Source organism: Doryrhamphus excisus, linkage group LG12 (assembly GCF_037039965.1).
Source record: "Doryrhamphus excisus strain RoL-2023G ecotype Guam linkage group LG12, RoL_Dexc_Guam_v1.1, whole genome shotgun sequence".
NCBI lineage: Eukaryota > Metazoa > Chordata > Actinopteri > Syngnathiformes > Syngnathidae > Doryrhamphus > Doryrhamphus excisus.
In genome coordinates this window covers 500,357-517,268 of record NC_136368.1, presented here as the reverse complement: position 1 = coordinate 517,268, position 16,912 = coordinate 500,357, and the positions used below count along the sequence as shown (strand labels likewise).

The 16,912-nt window shown below is 48.2% G+C and overlaps 3 protein-coding genes across 4 annotated transcripts; all 3 read left to right on the top strand.

The window, feature by feature from the left end:
• Nucleotides 1–952: 952 nt before the first annotated feature.
• Nucleotides 953–6,679, top strand: LOC131135634 (uncharacterized). The gene is made up of 2 exons (XM_058081765.2): nucleotides 953–6,028; nucleotides 6,094–6,679. Exons 1-2 carry the CDS (start codon nucleotides 1,759–1,761, stop codon nucleotides 6,615–6,617), a joined length of 4,794 nt encoding a protein of 1,597 aa, XP_057937748.2. The 5' UTR covers nucleotides 953–1,758; the 3' UTR covers nucleotides 6,618–6,679.
• A 10-nt stretch (nucleotides 6,680–6,689) lies between these two features.
• Nucleotides 6,690–11,134, top strand: vtcn1 (V-set domain containing T cell activation inhibitor 1). 2 transcript variants are annotated; one of them, XM_058081768.2, is made up of 5 exons: nucleotides 6,690–7,869; nucleotides 8,958–9,022; nucleotides 9,164–9,523; nucleotides 10,399–10,650; nucleotides 10,930–11,134. In XM_058081768.2, the coding sequence occupies exons 1-5, from the start codon at nucleotides 7,739–7,741 to the stop codon at nucleotides 11,031–11,033; spliced, it is 912 nt and encodes a 303-aa protein (XP_057937751.2). In that variant the 5' UTR covers nucleotides 6,690–7,738; the 3' UTR covers nucleotides 11,034–11,134. The 2 variants fall into 2 exon arrangements, with proteins under 2 accessions (XP_057937751.2, XP_078651441.1); XM_078795315.1 differs by lacking the exon at nucleotides 8,958–9,022.
• A 156-nt stretch (nucleotides 11,135–11,290) lies between these two features.
• On the top strand, nucleotides 11,291–15,972 carry trim45 (tripartite motif containing 45). Its single transcript, XM_058081767.2, has 8 exons — nucleotides 11,291–11,970; nucleotides 12,526–12,814; nucleotides 12,892–13,037; nucleotides 13,112–13,428; nucleotides 13,505–13,634; nucleotides 13,710–13,824; nucleotides 13,893–14,019; nucleotides 14,801–15,972. Exons 1-8 carry the CDS (start codon nucleotides 11,510–11,512, stop codon nucleotides 14,953–14,955), a joined length of 1,740 nt encoding a protein of 579 aa, XP_057937750.2. The 5' UTR covers nucleotides 11,291–11,509; the 3' UTR covers nucleotides 14,956–15,972.
• The last annotated feature ends 940 nt before the right edge of the window (nucleotides 15,973–16,912 follow it).

Here is a 16,912-nt window from a genome sequence, read left to right as displayed (position 1 = left end):
GCCAAGGGAAGTGGAAGTGGTTTGCTAATTAGGATAAGATGCCTCATTGGTCCCCCAAGGGGAACCTTCAGGTTGACAGGACCAAGGTACAAGAGCTTATAAAGTAACCACCACCACCAAGTATTTAGTATTCATGTAGTACTCCTCTTTATGACCTTCTATTGATGCTACTAGTAGAGCCCTCTAGGCATGTACTAACACCCCTATAATCACCTTTACATCCTGTTGCCTAATATAGTAGTAGTAGTATAGAATAACATAAATAAGACACAATTCTGGATCAGTCTTTGTTATGATCTGGAGTCAAATGCAGTGATGGAGACTTTTGGCATGGCCCCTTTTTTCCTGTCATGCAAAACCAGCGTTCATGAATAACATGTATAAATACATGTTGGTAGTAAATGGCTTAAATATGTCATATTTCTTCTAATAGTAATAGTCTGTATTTGTACCGTATTGTACTGTACTGTACTGTCATGAAAGTCTTCCCTGACATGTAACCCATGAGCACCATCTACTTTTAGATAACATCATAAATCAACATTGGTCCCACAGGATTAAACGGGACCAATCGCCATTATCTGTGCTGCGTAAAAGTCACAGCACAAGACTGCAGCTGCTACACGCCACCCCACGCCGCTCCATGCCACGCCGCTCCACACCATGCCACGCCGCTCCACCCCACGCCACTCCACCCCATGCAGCTCCATGCCACGCCGCTCCACACCATGCCACGTTGCTCCACCCCACGCCGCTCCACGCCACGCCGCTTCATTCCACAGCACTCCACCCCACGCCGCTCCACGCCATGCCACCCCACGCCACTCCATGCTACCCCACGCCGCTCCACACCACCCCGCTCCACACCACCCCGCTCCACCTCACGCCGCACCACGCCACGCCGCTGTATGCCACCCTATGCCACCCCATGCCGCTCCACACCATGCTGCTCCATGCCACACCACCCCACGCTGCTCCACGCCACCCCACGCCGCTCCACGCCTTTGTGTTTGGCGCGTTGCTGTCAATCAAGGCGCCCCGCCCTCTGAAGCGGGGCCGATCATCTAAAGCGGCGTGGAAGTCATGCGGACTCGCTTGCAGACGTAGCTCCCGTACTCACTGAGGAACTAATGAGTGGAGTAGTTCTTGAGGAGATATGTGTGTCCCATGACATGCCTTGTTAGCTGATTCATGCTAACTCATTTTCTCTCTTTGGAACACACAGAAAGTGGAACCCGATATATTTCAAAGATTGTGGATGATGGGCAACCCCCCCCCCAAAAAAAGTGCACTTTTCCTTAAAGGTTTGTAACATCAGGCCGTTCCACCAGTGACGTCATCACGGACTGCAGCTCTGCTCCATTCCAGGTCCAAGAGGACTAGATCTAGGATGGTTCTAGATCTCCATGGTGTTGCCAGGTATCGGCCAAATAATGGCTGTGTGTTGAAAGGAAGTCCATACCGCCATACAAGCCCTACACTGATGTTGACCAAATAAGTCCCATGTGACCACCTGGCAACCCTATGATGTAATCCTGATGATGTCACCCAATACAGGTGGTCATAAAGGCTTGTTGTTTGGTCACCGAAGGCGGCGTGTCTGTTCATCGAAGGCGGCGTGTGTTGACATTTAAAAAGATGTCACCTGGTCACTGAGGCCTTGCGTTCACAAGCGGTCGCAGAGATGTGACACGCAAAGGATGATGACCTTCCTCAGGCGGGATAATCCATGTTTGCAGTATACCCTTGGGCAAGGACATGGAGTCTTCTGAAAATAATGATAGTTCCAATAGGCTTTACTCAGAGTTGGTGGAGACCCTGAACCTCAGTGCTCTGGACAGTGAAGAAGCGGAGGAAGATGTTTCGGGTGCTCAAGAAGACGTGCCGTGTAGCAATTGGGCTGATGGAACCTGCCCCGAAGCAGGTACTACCACCTCTGAGTATTTCACGGGACGTGACACACAAGGCGTGGTCACACCGCCCTCCAGTCAGGAGGCAGGCCATGATGGTGAAGGAAAGGACCCCCCCGCTGTGGCACGGTCATCTCCTGAACGGCAACTTGGGGAAACCTGTGAAGCCATTAGTCCGGTGGTAGATCCCACAGCGGTTTATAGTGATGAGGGGGTGGCATCTAAATCCCAGAGCGTGTTGTCCAAAGAGGAGCAGAACGGAGAACCGTCGTCCATTGCCAACGACAAGCTTTTGACTCCGGAATCCTCTCGATATTCCAGTGGCAGGCAGAGCATGAGGAAAGATGATTATGATAACGTCACATCAGAAGACATGGCGTCAGAGGAGGATTGTGCTGATGATACTTGTCTGGAGTTTCACCCTGCAGGGGTTGATAGGGACCAAGATAGGCCACCAAAAGCCACGAGTCCATCAGCACAAGAAGACCACAAATTGGATATGGAGGGTTCTGGTGAAGTAGGAAAACGTACGCCATCAAAATCCTTGAGCCCATTACAACGTGAGGAGCAGAAAGGGGATAAAACGCCCCCCCTGACCTGTTCTTGTCAAGAGTCCCATCCTGTGGAGGTTGATACTGAAGTAAACAAAGAGACGCCCTCAAAATCCTTGAGCCCCTCACAGCAAGAGGAGAAGAAAGGTGGTGGAACACCCCCCTTGGCCTGTTCTTGTCAAGAGTCCCATCCTGTGGAGGTTGATACTGACGTAAACAAAGAGACGCCCTCAAAATCCTTGAGCCCCTCACAGCAAGAGGAGAAGAAAGGTGGTGGAACACCCCCCTTGGCCTGTTCTTGTCAAGAGTCCCATCCTGTGGAGGTTGATACTCACGTAAACAAAGAGACGCCCTCAAAATCCTTGAGCCCATCACAACAGGAGAAGAAAGGTAATGGAACGCCCCCCTTGACCTGTTCTTGTGACGAGTCCCATCCTGTGGAGGTTGATACTGACGTTAAGAAAGAGATGCCCTCAAAATCATCGAGTCCATCCCAACAGGAGAAGAAAGGTGATGGAACACCCCCCTTGACCTGTTCTTGTCAAGAGTCCCATCCTGTGGAGGTTGATACTGATGTAAACAAAGAGAGGCCCTCAAAATCCTTGAGTCCATCACAACAGGAGAAGAAAGGTGATGGAACACCCCCCTTGACCTGTTCTTGTGAAGAGGTTGATACTGACGTTAACAAAGAGACGCCCTCAAAATCCTTGAGCCCATCACAACGGGAAGAGAAGAAGGGTGATGGAACACCCCCCTTGACCTGTTCTTGTGAAGAGTCCCATCCAGTGGAGGTTGATACTGACGTAAACAAAGAGACGCCCTCAAAATCCTTGAGCCCATCACCACATGAGACCCCCCTGACCTGTTCTTGTCATCCATTAGATGAAGAGAAATTATCAAAATCCTTGAGCCCATCACAACGGGAGGAGAAGAAAGGTGATGGAACGCCCCCCTTGGCCTGTTCTTGTGAAGAGGTTGATACTCACGTAAACAAAGAGACGCCCTCAAAATCCTTGAGCCCATCCCAACAGGAGAAGAAAAGTGATGGAACACCTCCCTTGACGTGTTCTTGTGAAGAGTCCCATCCTGTGGAGGTTGATACTGACGTAAACAAAGAGACGCCCTCAGAATCCTTGAGCCCCTCACAGCAAGAGGAGAAGAAAGGTGATGGGACGCCCCCCTTGGCCTGTTCTTGTGATGAGTCCCATCCAGTGGAGGTTGATACTGACGTAAAAAAAGAGACGCCCTCAAAATCCTTGAGCCCATCACAACAGGAGAAGAAAGGTGATGGGACGCCACCCCTAACCTGTTCTTGTGAAGAGTCCCATCCTGTGGAGGTTGATACGGACGTAAACAAAGAGACGCCCTCAACATCCTTGAGCCCATCCCAACAGGAGAAGAAGAAAAGTGATGGAACGTCCCCTTTGACTTGTTCTTGTGAAGAGTCCCATCCTGTGGAGGTTGATACTCACGTAAACAAAGAGACACCCTCAAAATCCTTGAGCCCCTCACAGCAAGAGGAGAAGAAAGGTGGTGGAACACCCCCCTTGGCCTGTTCCTGTGAAAAGTCCCATCCTGTGGAGGTTGATACTGAAGTAAACAAAGAGACGCCCTCAAAATCCTTGAGCCCCTCACAGCAAGAGAAGAAAGGTGATGGAACGCCCCCCTTGGCCTGTTCTTGTGAAGAGTCCCATCCTGTGGAGGTTGATACTGACGTTAAGAAAGAGACGCCCTCAAAATCCTTGAGTCCATCACAACAGGAGGAGAAGAAAGGTGATGGAACACCCCCTTTGACCTGTTCTTGTGAAGAGTCCCATCCTGTGGAGGTTGATACTGACGTAAACAAAGAGACGCCCTCAAAATCCTTGAGCCCATCCCAACAGGAGAAGAAGAAAAGTGATGGAACGTCCCCTTTGACCTGTTCTTGTCCAGAGTCCCATCCTGTGGAGGTTGATACTGACGTAAACAAAGAGAGGCCCTCAAAATCCTTGAGCCCATCCCAACAGGAGAAGAAAGGTGATGGGACGCCCCCCTTGACCTGTTCTTGCGAAGAGTCCCATCCTGTGGAGGTTGATACTGACGTTAAGAAAGAGACTGCCTCAAAATCCTTGAGTCCATCACAACGGGAGGAGAAGAAAGGTGATGGAACGCCCCCCTTGACCTGTTCTTGTCAAGAGTCCCATCCTCTGGAGGTTGATACTAGCGTAAACAAAGATACACCCTCAAAATCCTTGAGTCCATCCCAACAGGAGAAGAAAGGTGATGGAACGCCCCCCTTGACCTGTTCTTGTGAAGAGGTTGATACTGACGTGAACAAAGAGACGCCCTCAAAATCCTTGAGTCCCTCAAAGTCCTTGAGGCCATCACAAGAAGAGCAGCAGATAGAAGAGCGACCATCCCCAATAACGGGTTCTTCCAGTCCTGCAAAGGTTGATACTGACTTACATAAAGAGACACACCCAAAATCTTTGAACCTAGAAACCTCAAACCCATCACTGCAAGAGGGACAGACTTCAGGTCTTAGTCCACCCTTGGGTTCTACTTCTCAAGGGTCAGGCTTTGCGCAGGTTACGAGTGATCAACCCTTAAAATCCTTAAGTCCAGTACCACTACAGGGGCAGGAAGTGCAGGGAACGCCACACCAGACCAGCTCTTCTCAGGAGTCAGAAGCTGTGGAGGCTGGTAATGATGATCATAAGGACAAGGAGAAACCATCAAAATCCTTGAGCACATCTCCACGAGATGGGCAGACTACAGGTGGAGCTCCACCCTTGGACTCCAAGACCTCCACACAGTCATCTCCACATGAGGACCAGACAGAAGTCTCCGAAAAAGCCTGCAAGGAATCAACTCCAGAACCCGTCAAAGGTGAAACCGGTTCACCAGACTTTGCTCCTGCCCTGGTATGCTTGGAGGATGACATCCGGGCAGCCATCCAAACGGCCTCCACTTCCATCTATGAGGGCATAGTTCATCATGTTGAAGACATGGCATCCAAACCCTGGAGAACATCACCGTCAGAGAACCAGTATTCAAAAGTCATCCCCGACTTTGCATCAAAATCCTTGAAAACTTTCCCACGAGAAGAGTCTTTCTTTGCTGAAGGCCTCGTTTCAGTTCCGGGGTTTTCACAGGAGATCAAACACACGTTCAAAGTTGCTTCAAAGTCTTTAAGCTCTTTGCCACAAGAGGAAAAAGTCATGGTGCCAGATCTTCTGGAGCGGTACTTCAGTGATGCAATTAAAACGTGTTCCAGAACCTTATTCCATGCTTTGAAGAGTCAGGTGGAGGACTACGACGCCGAGGACGTGGCCTCCAAAGACTTCATCCCAGTCAAGAAAAGACATCGAAAAGTGAGAAGAGCTCAAGACATTGAAAAAGACTTTGCACAAGCCGAATCACTTGCCGGAACCCTGAAGGTAGCCTCCGGTCCAGAGGCTACTGGGGACAACGTTTTAGATGTTAGACTCGATGAAGGAAGAGCTTCGGCGACCGAGGATGTTCTCTTGCCCAAGCACTCTCCTGGAACACTCTCAGGACATCAACAATTTCCCGTGGACGTCCTGGGTGAGTACTTCCATGCTGGAGACTTTATTCATATGCAGGATGTGTAAGAATGTCATCTGTTGCAGAAGAACATCCTGAGAACGTCACGGAAACCTCCCCAAGCGCTCCCAACAACTCTGAAGACTTGAAAGGCGTCGTGAAACGACACAAGCAGAAAATCCACCCCGTTGGGTCTGAGGAGGAAGACGCCCCAAAGCACCCTTGTCCGCATAGTCTCTTTGCGGTTCTGGAGGACACAAAAACCAAAGAAAATATTGAGACCTCCAAGCATTTCCAAAGCATTTCATCCAAAGCTCCTGAAAGAAACAAGAAGACGCACAAGGTGAAGATTTCAAAAGACTGTCATCATTTAAAAAAGAAAAAAGTCCTTCATATTTCCAAGCCAGAATCTTCAGACGTTTCCCTTCAGGACAGTGAGTCGGGAGAATATATGCAAAAGGTGAAGAAGTTCTTCAGAAGGATGCAGAGGTGCAGAGTGTGTCCAGCAGTATGTAAGGGGGGCAAGATGGACGTTTCAGCCAGACCGCAGAAACATCAAACTAAAAAATCATTTTTGAATACACTTTGGAGAAAACTTTGGACGGGCTGAGACTCTTGGTTGACGCTTTAGTTGATATCTTCACTCCTGGACACCACTGGGGCCGTGAGGATCCACCTTCCTTTGGGAGTTAGCAGGACTTTGAGGAGCATTGGTCCACGGTCTGTATAGATCAGTTCTGGATTGGGTCTGTCTTACCAAAAACATGTTGAGAGGATAACTTAAGTCCTACAACAGGAAGAAAACAGTGAGAGAAGATCAGGTCAGTTGTTGGTATCGCTTGGAGATGGCCATATTGGCAAAATAAACGCCCCCCCCAAAAATAAACTCTATAAATACTTCCTCTCCTCACCACCACTTGCTCCCGATCAGCACCTTTTGGGTACCAGTTGAACCCAAAATAAACATACTTGCTAGTATTAGCCTCCATTGTTGTTGCTAAAGTCATAGCGTGGATGGAGCTCAACTCCCAGGAACCGATGTCAACAGCACCTGCTGATGTCCAGGGGTCTTCCGTGGTCTCCTGTCTGCAGTGTTCTCTGACTTAGATCGTAGTCGTCGTGGAAACAAGGCGGCATCCTCAACCTGCCACCCCGCTCGTAGTCGCAGCAGCAGATCTGACACCTGTCAGTCAAAGTCGGTGGGTGAGACCTGGACAGACATATTGATCCATTAGGTACATTTCTTGGTTACAGTAGCTCAGCTGCAGAAGAAAGACACTTGACAACCTAAAATGCAAGGCAGTATTCCTAAACGGTTATAAGTACATACAGAAAACGATATACAATAATGATTTTTGATACTGAGTACAAATGTAGCGTTATTACGAGAGACTAAATGTAATCTTTGGAAAATGGGCTTTGGGTAAAAGTCATATTATGGCAATAAAGTATGGCAAATATTGTACATTTTTAATGACAAGAAAGTTGGGTTAAAAGCTGCCATTTTACACAAAGTCAAAATATGAATAGAATGAATTTATATGAGAAATAATGTGACAGCATTCCCACCCCATGACCCCCCATGACCAGCACCATCACTGTAGTCCACTGTAGTCGGCGTACATTCTGGAAGCTTCTGTTTTCTGGTGCCAGTAGAAGGCAGCTTTATTTTGATGAAGACAAACAGGATGGATCACGTCAGTAGCCACGCCTTAAAGATAATATTGACTGATGGTGGCGGACTGGAAACACTTGTGGAGTCTTTCTACCGCACGTCTTCTTCAACGCCACCCAGGATTTCTTTGTAGGGAAAGAAATGTCGGAGCGGCCATGGCGTCTCTGGGACAGATCATCTTCTACACGTGAGCGTCCAGGCTTCTACTACGCTTTGCATCTTCTACGTTCATTCACTTCTAAAAATACAATGCTATCACTTTTCAATAGAGTACACCAAAGGGTAGTACTACTGGGGAACTAATGACTAGAGTAGTTACTGGGGAGCTAATGAGGAGAGTAGCTACTGGGGAACTAATGAGGATCTAATGAGTGGAGTAGTTACTGGAGAACTAATGAGGAGAGTAGTTACTGGGGAACCAAGCCACGTACATTTACAGTTGTTACTGGGAACTAATGAAGAACCAATTACACACTAATGAATGGAGTAGTTACTGAGGAACTAGTGAGTAGTGACTGTGGAACTGAAGCGCATGCATTTAAAGTAGTTACTAGGGAACTAATGATAAGAGGAGTTACTGGGAGCCCAATGCAAATACATTTAGAGTTGTTACTGAGGAACTAATGAGTAGTTACTGAGGAACTAAAGGACATAGATTTGGAGTAGTTGCTGAGGAATCAATGAACTAATTATACAATAATTAATAGAGTTACTGGGTGTTACTGAGGAACTAAAGGACATAGATTTGGAGTAGTTGCTGAGGAATCAATGAACTAATTATACAGTAATTAATAGAGTTACTGGGTGTTACTGAGGAACTAAAGAAGTAATGAGGAACTAATGAGTAGAGTAGTTACTGAGGAACTAACAAGTAGTGGTCAGGGTTAGGTTTGTTCCTCTGAACGAGTACCATTGCGTGTACTGTATTGTAAAGTGTTACCTGGAATTGAAGTAAAAAACAACAGCATCCAAAATGGAAAACTGTGAGCATATGTGAACATATAATTGCTAATATTGTCATACTGTGTTAATAGTTATTATATATATGCCATCTTATGATCTATATTATTGGAACTATAATTCTGTCTTACAATATTATGAAAGAAATAGCGTATATCAAAATGTATTCCTAAAGTAAAACAGTTATCTGGATCCCCAGCAGACCTTAAACGCCTCACATCCTGCTGTTTTATCGCTGTAAAAAAAACATTGTCCAAGTTTATAGTGGTGTGTGTATTTGTGTGTATTTGTGTGTATTTGTGTGTGTTTGTGCAGCATGATCACGCTCATCATCATCTTTTCCTCAATCATCATCCTCATCTTGGCTTTGACCTTCTCAGGTAAGCCATGAAACACCTTCTCATGCTACGGAACGAGAAGGTGTTTTGACGACCGGAGGTCAAACAGCTTAGCTGCGGTTCACCTTTCAGCCACACGGGGGTGCTAAATATACCAAACTGCGTGTCTGTGTCCCACCCAAGGATCCTTGTCAGTGGTCCAGAGCCTTAACAGACTTCCTGTGGCCAACCTGGGCCAAGACCAAGTCCTCAGCTGCTTCCTGCCGACCGACGACGAGCAAAGCACCTTCAAGCAGGTCTCGGTCACGTGGGAGAAGACCTCCCTGTCCGGGGTCGTCTTCCGCTACGAGGACGGCGCCGAGAGCAACGCCGACCAGGACTCTCAGTACAGCGGCAGGGCGGAGCTCTTCACGGACTCCCTGGTCAGAGGAAACGCCTCCCTGCTGCTGAGGAGCGTCAGGCGCGCCGACGAGGGCGAGTACAAGTGCGGCGTCAGCTACTCGGACGGCAGCGGGGAGGTCAGCGTCCGCCTGAGGACAGCAGGTACCCAGACCCCCCCTTATTTCCTGTTATCATGTCTACTGTATTGGCTAATATGGAGTGAAAAGGTGACTATAGGGGTGTTATTTCATTTCTAGAGGGCTCTAATAATGTTGAAAAGCATACTTTACAAAGGTTGTAAACACATTTACTATACCAAATATGTCTTATGTCCCGTTATGTCTGCTATATTGGGTAATGTGGAGTGTAAAGGTGACTATAGGGGTGTTATTTCACATCTGGAGGGCTCTAATAATGTTAAAAAGCATACTTTACAAAGGTTGTAAACTGATTTACTATACCAAATATGTCTTATGTCCTGTTATTATGTCTAATATATTGGCTAATATGGAGTGTAAAGGTGACTATAGGGGTGTTATTTCACATCTGGAGGGCTCTAATAATGTTAAAAAGCATACTTTACAAAGGTTGTAAACACAATTACTGTACCAAATATGTCTTATGTCCCGTTATGTCTGCTATATTGGGTAATGTGGAGTGTAAAGGTGACTATAGGGGTGTTATTTCACATCTGGAGGGCTCTAATAATTAAAAAAAAAGCATACTTTACAAAGGTTGTAAACACAATTACTGTACCAAATATGTCTTATGTCCCGTTATGTCTGCTATATTGGGTAATGTGGAGTGTAAAGGTGACTATAGGGGTGTTATTTCACATCTGGAGGGCTCTAATAATGTTAAAAAGCATACTTTACAAAGGTTGTAAACACAATTACTGTACCAAATATGTCTTATGTCCCGTTATGTCTATGGGAGTGGGCCATGGTGTTTCTGCACGCAACTTTTTGTTGCAAAACATTCCTGAATATGTCCCTGCCGGTCGTGAATACTTCCTGATCATGTGCTCCTCCCGCCAGCCTTCACAGCACCCACGTTCACATTCTCAGACGGCGCCCTGACAGCCGAGGCAAGGCGCTGGTTCCCCAGGCCCAACGTGACGTGGCTGGACGCCGACGGCAACGTCCTGCAGGGGAACACCGACTTCCAGGAGATATCTTCCGGGATATTCCGTGTGGTCAGCACTCTGCAGCCCATCAACGACAGCGACACGTACACCTGCAGGATCCACAACCGCCTGGTGACGGCCCACGCTGATGCCACCGTGACAGGTCAGTTACTGCCAGATGCTCTACTGGTAATACTTAAAACATGAATAGAGTTATTATGGCTGCTATATTGGGTAATGGGAGTGTGACTATAGAGAGGTGACTATAGGGGTGTTATTTCATGTCTAAATGGCTCTATTAATGTTAAAAAAGCATACTTTATACTATATAACATATATTTTCTTTAAATAGATTTGTCATTTTTAAAAACGCCACTCCAACTTTTGTGGCAACATTTTCCAAAACTAAGTTGAACATTTGTTTCTGTGTCATACATTCCAGGCTCTGACGTTTCAGAGAGAACCCGCTTCACCTACGATGCCGCATCAGCCCTGCTAGCATCACACTGCATGGTCGCTGTGTGCGTCCTCCGTTACCTGCTTTAGGAGGACAATAGTTTGGGGTGAAACCAGTATTACCTTAGCTCGTCATTAGAGGAAGCTAACATGTATCTAGCAGTAAATTACTACAAAAATAAATGTGTGGAAATGTCAACTATGCAAGATTTTCATTGCTTCATGCAGAAATATACCATTGATAGCTGCATTGTTAAATTGTGCCATTAGAGGGGGCCAGTGAGGGCCCCCGAAAGTGTTAGCACCGCCCCTGCCGGAGCCTGGCTGCCTTCCATTGGCCAGCCGGTGCCGAGGTATCCGATGTCCCAATGGGGACCGTGAACGCACCGAAGAAGGCATTCCTATGGGATTTAGCTAATGAGGGAAAGTTGAGAAAACTATTTCTTTTCTTCTAAAAAACCCGAGTGTTAGCGATTCGCGGTATTACACAAGTTTTCCCTCAACGGTGACTGCTTTTTGGACCGAGTTGGACCTCACGTTTTTGTTGTTTTTTGTTGGCTCGAACAATGTCCGACGAGAAACAGCCGGCCTCAATTTCGATAAGGGAACACGACAAAGCGTCGGGGAATCCCAGGGCGGTTTGTAAGGTGTGTCAAAGTTTGTACCGGGAGCCCAGAATCCTGCCATGTTTGCACACCTTCTGCCTGGACTGCATCAACCATCTGGAGCCGTTCTCAAGGGGCGCTCGCGGTTGTCACCGGGACGGCCCGATTGACGACGGACAGGCGGGGAGAGCAGAGAAAGCCAAGACCACGGTGCTCTGTCCCGACTGTGACTCCGAGGTGGACCTTCCTCCGTCGGGGGCGGTCGGTCTGAGCACAGACCACCTGGCGCTGGACGAGGTCTTCCTGGAGACGCTGGCGAGCGGCAGCCCGATGGGGTGCGACCTGTGCGGCGAGACGGGCGCCGAGAACCGCTGTGAAGTCTGCTGCGTCAACTTGTGCGAATTCTGTTATCAAGCGCACAGGTACTCTTCTTCTACGGCTCTTGTACTTCCGCATCTACTTCCTCTACGGCTCCCGCGTTTCCGCGTGTACGCCTTTTACTTCCGCATTCCTCTGCAGTGTTTTCATTTTTTTTAACTAAATAAATAACAGTATTCCACGTCCCAAACTACTTTTAACTCCTTTATAAAATGTATGTACTCGTTTATAGTTATATTTTGAAAACACATCGCTACATAGGGAGTAGAAGTTGTTATGAAAATAAGTTATATTAACAGGATAATATCACGGAACAGGCCGAGTGGTTAGCATGTTGGCCACACAGGGGAGACGTGGGTTCGAATCTCCGTTGGGCATCTCTCGTGCTTGCGTGGGTTTTCTCCGGGTACTCCGGTTTCCTCCCACATTCCAAAAACATGCTAGGCTAATTTGCCACTCCAAAATACCTGTCCATAGGTATGAATGTGGGTGGGAATGCTTGTCTGTCTATATGTGCCCTGTGATTGGCTGTCCACTCCAGGGTGGACCCGCCTCTTTGTGAAAGGAGGATTGTTATTCGTTGCCGTGTTTGTCCACAGGCGTCAGAGGCGCACAGCGTCTCACCCCATTCAGCGTTTGGAGGACCTCAAATCCGGAGGTCGTCTCTGTCGTCCCGTCCTCTGCTCCCAACATCCCGGCCAGGAGCTCCGCCTCTTCTGCCAGCCATGTGACCTCCCCGTGTGCCTGGAATGCGCCGCCACGCTGCACGTCGACCACCACTGCTGCCCCACTCTCGAGGTCATCGACCGCCACGGAGACCGCATCAGGGCGTTGGTGACGGTCACCCTGCGACCCCACCTGGAGCTTCTGGAGCAGACCCTGCAGAAGGTGATCCTGGGTCTGGCTCCGCCCTCGCTGACACGCCTCCTCGTTCTTCTTTCTCTTTGTGTTGCCGTGTTCTCCAGGTGGAGCTTTCCCAGCAGGCTTTGCAGCAAAGAGTGGAGGCCACGGCCGATGAGGTGAGGGCGTTTGCACGAGGATACGCCAGCGCGGTGGAAGCACACTGCCTGTCTCTGTTACGCCGCCTGGAGGAGCTCCGCCTACAACGCAGGTGTGGTAGCGAGCTTGTGACAAGATGGACGCCGGTCTCCACCCTGACATCCATGCCTTGTTGCCGTCTGACAGGAACCAGCTCCACCTGCAGAGGGCGCAGCTGCAGCAGGCCGCGTGCGACGTGCGCGGCGCCGTGGACTTCGCCGAGAGGCTGCTGAGCTGCGGCTCGGACGCGGAGATCCTCAGCGCCAAGGCCGTGACTCTGCGGAGGCTGAGCGGCTTGGCAGAGAGAAGCCGAGACCCCCACCTGGCCGCCCTCCTCCCCGACGATGGCGGCGCCATCCGCTTTGACGCCGGGGAGGCGGCGGGGGAGGCGGGGGGCTTCCCGCTGGTGGGTGTCATTCACTTCAAGGCGGTGGACCCCAGCAAGTGCATCACAGAAGGAGAAGGTAAGCGCCCGTCGGTGGGGGGGGGGTGGCCAGGTGGCGTTGTGGTCTTGGTTCTCCCGTCATCGTGTGTCCTCAGGCCTGCGGCGGGCCAGCGAGGGCCAGCGGGGTCACTTCACTCTCGTCTGCCGCGACTCTGCCGGGGAGCCGATGGCCCGGGGGGGCGATCACGTCCTGGTCAGCATCCTTCACAGGGACAAGAAGAACTGGTGGGCGCGTGAACATCTAAACGACCATCAGCCGAGGCTGGAGTTCTATCCATGATCTGGCTTATCTCCATCCAGCACGGTGGAGGCCACGGTGGAAGACCACAACGATGGCTCCTACGAGGTTTCCTACACTCCCGAGGAGGCGGGGATGTACTCCGTGTGGGTTTGTGTCAGAGCTCAGCACGTGAAGGTTCGTGAAGACTCCACAGGACGTGGGCGTGGCGTCCGTCCGTTCATAGACCGGTCTGGTCTCTCCAGGGTTCTCCGTTCGTGTTGAGCGTGCACAAGAAGCCGAGGCGCCACACGGGCACGTTCCACTGCTGCTCCTTCTGCTCCAGCGGAGGAGCCAAGGAGGCTCGCTGTGGCTGTCCAGGAACCATGCCAGGTACCTTCAGGCCTCCTCATGCTGCTGCTGCATCCACACACTAGAACCTCAACGCCCAGTAGCTCCATCAAATCAAGTTGGGAGTTTATGTTGTTGCCATACTATCTTGGAATGGGATGGGAATTTAAAGTAGGAATGCACGGATTTTATTGGAAAATGGCAACAAAGAAAATGTTATTTCTTAAATATGAATATTTATTATATGCTGAAATATGTTTTATTTGTAAATAGACTTTGTTCATATTTATATAGATTTGTTTCTGAAATTGTTATATTAATTTATTTTGTATTTATTATGTTTTTTGTTTTTATTTAGTTTAGTTTTATTTAGTTTTGTTTTTAGTTTTAATCTTATTAGACACCGTACAAACAAATAAATAATACAGATTTCATAAAGAGAAGATAAGATAAGAATTTGACAAAATATATCACAAACTATCGTTTCTCTTATTTTATGACATTTTATAACGTATTCACTGTACAGTAGTCCCGCCCTCAAATAAATATTTTCTGTTCCTTGTTTCCAGGGAACATGTGAGTCTACATTATATTTCATTTATGTCTTATGTCAACTAAGTTATGAAGTTGGCGACTATAGGGGTGTTACGTCATGTCTGGAGGGCTCTGATCATGTTAAAAAGCATATTTATAAGGTCTTAAACAGCTTTACTATGCTCTATCTCGCAAAATATTCCATTTCTAAATAAGGAATCCTGGTTGATTGTGGAACATCTGGAAATTCCGATTACCCGGCCACCAATAATGTTTGTGTTGCCTCCAGGAGGATTTCAAGGCTGCGGTCACAGTCACAAGGGTCATCCCGGGAAGCCGCACTGGTCCTGCTGCGGAAGCACCGCCGAGAAGTCCGAGTGTTTGCCCGCCAGCGTCCTGAAGGCCGTGCCTGCCGGAAGCCACGTGAGGACCGTCGAGCTCTGAGAGGACGAATAGATGGGCGAGGTTTTTTGGGGGGGGGGGGATGTGGGCGATGGCGGGACCGAAGCAGGAAGTTAGACGAGGCAGTGAGCCTTCACACGGTCGGGTAAAATGTTACTTTGGAAGTGCCGACAATACTTGAAAAATGAGAGTTGACGTCCTCAGGTGCCAAGAATACAAACAATATGGATATTGTTTTTATATTACTGACAACTGTTAGCATGCTAACATGAGCATGTTAGCATTTTTGCTATTTAAAAGGTATAAACTTACATCGATGGAGTTGTTCAATCATGTTCAATCTTAACATGCTAACAGTTAGCATGTTAACATTGCTAGTTTACTAAGTTATGGTAACATTTAAGCTATTTTATATGTGTAAACTTACATAAACAGTAAGCATTGTTATGCTTTGTTGGTACACGAAAATGATCATGTTAGCTTGTTTGTTATTTTCAAAGGTATAAACTTAGCGTTTTAATGTGCAGTGTTAGCAGGCTAACAGCCAGTATGCTAACATACACAAAAATGCTGAATTTTGCTAGTGTTGGCTTACATAGAGAGTGGTTTTGTGTTAGCATGCTAACTGTTTGCAGCATGTTAGCATTTCAGACATGTTATTATCTTACATTGACACACAGCGCGATCATGCCAGGTGTTAACCCACACAGTTAGCATGCTAGCTACAGCAGTCCGGCGTGATTAGGAAGCTCACAAATGCAGTTCCTGTTGATTGCTATGCTCGCTAGGGTGGGGGGTGCTGGAGCCTATCCCAGCTGTCTTAGGGCGAGAGGCGGGGTCCACCCTGGACTGGTGGCCAGCCAATCACAGGGCACAAACAACCATTCACACTCACATTCATACCTATGGACATGCAAATTCCACACAGAGATCGAACCCTTGTGGCCAACATGCTAACCGCTCGTTCCTGTTGATCCTTTTTGTAATTTCCGGCTCCGTGGTGTAATATGTACACAAAAATAAACTCCATTGATCTTCGGCCTTCATTGTTTACCGAACTCACGGAGGACCGCCTGCATCAGTGCTCATAGTTACAGTTACACTTTGAACACAACACTATCAAACCTCCACCTCTAGTCCTACAAAGTAAGAGTCCACACTTGCCAAAGAAGGCCGTGCAGTTTCTTTTTACACCACCAGGTGGCAACGCTTGCAAACGTGCGGGGCTGTGCATGAACCTACTGCAACATGAGGCGATGCTTGGGGAAGAAGGACACAATAAGGGGCCCCCGGGCTCTCGACACATTGGGAATACCATGGATACTGGCAGATATAAAATACACCCGTGCCGTGGATGCAGTGGGCCATGGTGGCAGCCATATTGTGTAAGGATCTCAAACGCAGGCTCATTTTAACCATATGTATGAGGACGCTGCAGGTTGGACACCTGGTCTAGGGGTCTGATCCTGTCGTCATGACAACACATTCTCAATCTGATAGAAAGTTGTAGTAGTTGACCAAAGGGTATAATGACGCCGATGCAGGTCGGCGCTGTAGGAAGTCATGTGTTTGCACCATGAGTAGCTTAGCATGCGCTTAGAAGACGGAGACAAAGTGGGAGCAAAGACCACATAATCGCTCAGCAAACATACCTGGCTCCATTGTTTCCTTATGGATCACTATTTGGCAGCTAATTACATGCTTGGTAAACACTGATGACAAGGATGAGGTGTCCTCCATCACTCCTCCACATCAAGACCCCACAACAACATCTTAAAGGTGCAGGCCTCCCTCAGTGGGGGTCAGTGTTCATGACCTTTTGGTGACCTTTAGGGAAAATACTCTGTGGTCTGTTTGGACGAAAGTTGAACGTCTTGGAAGGTGTGTCCCATCACATCTGGCATTTCATGAAAAGCAGAGTCAAACGTGGTGGTGGTAGTGTGATGGTCTGGGGCAGTTTTGCTGCTTTAAGACCTGGAAGGCTTGCTGTAATATCTGG

Bases quoted from the DNA above. Each gene is read 5' to 3' on its own strand.
- LOC131135634 (XM_058081765.2), top strand. From the start codon at position 1,759: ATGGAGTCTTCTGAAAATAATGATAGTTCCAATAGGCTTTACTCAGAG. The intron at 6,029-6,093 runs GTGAGTACTTCC...CATCTGTTGCAG, and splicing joins ATTTCCCGTGGACGTCCTGG to AAGAACATCCTGAGAACGTC.
- vtcn1 (XM_058081768.2), top strand. From the start codon at position 7,739: ATGGTGGCGGACTGGAAACACTTGTGGAGTCTTTCTACCGCACGTCTT. The intron at 9,023-9,163 runs GTAAGCCATGAA...GTCCCACCCAAG, and splicing joins CTTGGCTTTGACCTTCTCAG to GATCCTTGTCAGTGGTCCAG. The intron at 10,651-10,929 runs GTCAGTTACTGC...CATACATTCCAG, and splicing joins CGCTGATGCCACCGTGACAG to GCTCTGACGTTTCAGAGAGA.
- trim45 (XM_058081767.2), top strand. From the start codon at position 11,510: ATGTCCGACGAGAAACAGCCGGCCTCAATTTCGATAAGGGAACACGAC. The intron at 13,429-13,504 runs GTAAGCGCCCGT...GTGTGTCCTCAG, and splicing joins GTGCATCACAGAAGGAGAAG to GCCTGCGGCGGGCCAGCGAG. The intron at 14,020-14,800 runs GTACCTTCAGGC...TGTTGCCTCCAG, and splicing joins CTGTCCAGGAACCATGCCAG to GAGGATTTCAAGGCTGCGGT.